The sequence below is a fragment of the Vairimorpha ceranae genome (genome assembly GCF_000988165.1).
Source record: "Vairimorpha ceranae strain PA08 1199 chromosome Unknown NODE_291, whole genome shotgun sequence".
NCBI lineage: Eukaryota > Fungi > Microsporidia > Nosematidae > Vairimorpha > Vairimorpha ceranae.
In genome coordinates, this window is record NW_020169586.1 from 1 (window position 1) to 2,260 (window position 2,260).

General features: G+C 28.3%; 1 protein-coding gene across 1 annotated transcript; it reads left to right on the forward strand.

Moving 5' to 3' along the window:
• Positions 1–1,081: 1,081 nt before the first annotated feature.
• AAJ76_2910001082 (hypothetical protein) lies at positions 1,082–1,222 on the forward strand (the record flags this gene model as incomplete). Its single annotated transcript, XM_024474984.1, has 1 exon — positions 1,082–1,222. One exon carries the CDS (start codon positions 1,082–1,084, stop codon positions 1,220–1,222), a length of 141 nt encoding a protein of 46 aa, XP_024329443.1.
• Between the last annotated feature and the right edge of the window lie 1,038 nt (positions 1,223–2,260).

Consider the following 2,260-nt stretch of genomic DNA (forward strand, 5'->3'; position numbering starts at 1 on the left):
TTTAAATTAAATAACTACTATGTGTGATGTTTCAAATTAATATAAAAAATTATTGGTTCATTATAAAAATATGGTATGAGAATTACACCACATTTTAAAATCTAAAAGAAAAAGAAAAAATGGTAAAGCATTTCTAATAAATCAATTTTCAGCAAAAGAGCACTGAATTATTAGTAAATACAAAGAAAGCGAAATAAGTTTTAGAAATTTTTGGAAACCTATCTTAAAAAACCAAATATCGCAATTTATAAAAAAACTCGAAAAATCTAATCTCTCGGATAACGCAATTCAGAAATCCATTTACTATAACGAGTCTTTCAAGTTTTTAAGGCATTGTTAATGCAATTAATATCAATACAAAGAAATAAAAGTATGGTATTCCTCGTGTTTCACGCTGATACCATATTACGGTTATTGGTTAAAATTCAAAAGGTGTTTCAAAAATAAATATTTAAGAAACCGAATTTGAATAATCATAAAGGACCTTGAGAAGCAAACAACTGACAACTTCAACAAGCAACACCATGGCCAAAAGACTAACTGGCGTGTGAGGAATATAAAAAATAAACAAGTTCCTATAATATTTTAGAAAACTATTTCAAACACGGGTATGTCAAAAAGATAGACAAATTCTTTAATTCATTAAATCTAGCATGTAATAAATTTAGCAAATATGTCGACGTTTTTAAACATTTCTATATTTTCAAATAGAATCGTAAAAAATTACATGTTGTTAGTAATATTGTCACCAATGAACATAAATGACCCAATATTTCGCCCGAAAATAAAATAGTAGATGCGAAATTAAACTTTGAAGCACAATAGGTTTCAAAGTGAAAATAAATCTATAAAAAAGATTTTTATTAAACAAATCGCTACCTTTAGGGGTAAAGGCAGGGACAAATAATTTTATTGTAAGTAATCCTGATTGTAATCTTTTTGAATTAATTATTTACTATTTGTATTGACAGAAGATTCAATTCGCTTTACATCAGACCATTAGAATTTAGAGATAGTATTGAAAAAAAGAAGATTATTAACAATGAATTTTTTAAAAGGTTATTTGTAATATTTTTATAGAATGGTTTGTTCATTGCACTTATTTTTAGTAATCGATAAATTATTTTGCAATAAACTTTGCTATAAAAAAATATTTGGCAGAAATGAAGAAAAGCTGCATAAATTTGATTTACCTGTGGTAAAAAAACCGCATGAGATATAATTTGTTTATTAAAACCTTTTATTCATTATATGAAAAAATTCTTTAAATGTTTTACAAAACTCATTGGTCCATTATACCAATAAATGTAAAAAAATAATTTTTTTTAAAATCTCTAAGGGAAAAATAAAAAGCAACCTCAGAAGAATAATAACAGCAGCAAAGCATCAGCGCACAGTAAAAATTTACTAAACTCGACAAGCTTTTTAATGGGTGGGCGGAACAGTGGGGAAAGCTGGCGATTTTAAAAGTATCCAGGAGTCCCATCTCCAATTTTGTCGCACTCCACAACTTCACTTCACCCCAATATCCCTAACAAAAATTTTTTAATTTTTATTTTAGAAATGTTGAACAACGAGGAAGAAAACGCAAAGGACTTAATCGGTTTTTTGAGTATTTTTTGATATTACCAGGGGTTAAAATGATAAAAATTAAACAATCGAAAATGTTATATATGTAATTCAAATCCACACAAATTGAAGAAAAAGAATCAAATTGCCTGCTATTTCTTTGCATGTGGGTGTAGATTCATTTACTATAAAGGAGCAATCTTTGAAAACTCATTGCTTTCTATAATTACTCTCAAAAAAATAATAGATATGTGAATTAAGAATGCTCTCCCGCGATCTTATTACCAATATTACAGAATTACATAAATATTCGGCCTTTAAAATCTGCAATGGGTTACAATCACTAGGAGGATTGGACTTATATTTAGATAAGTTTAATAAAATAAGTGAAAAATGCTAAAGTTGAATTTGACGAAAGTAAATTTGGCAAGAGAAAGTACAACAGAGGCCACATAACAGAAGGCGCTTGGGTTTTAGGCGCTGTTGACAGAGTTACTAAAAGGGTTGTAACAAAACAGACACGCAAAAAAAGAAATTGATTAATTTTAACAAAGCTTTGTAAAAAATATATTTAAAAACCGGCAATGCGAATCGTCAAAAACAAGTTGTTTAGGCGTTGACACCAGCAATAGTCAATAAAATATGCCGGTAAAGTCGTACCGTAAGTCTATATGGCGTCGATTAAGAAGAA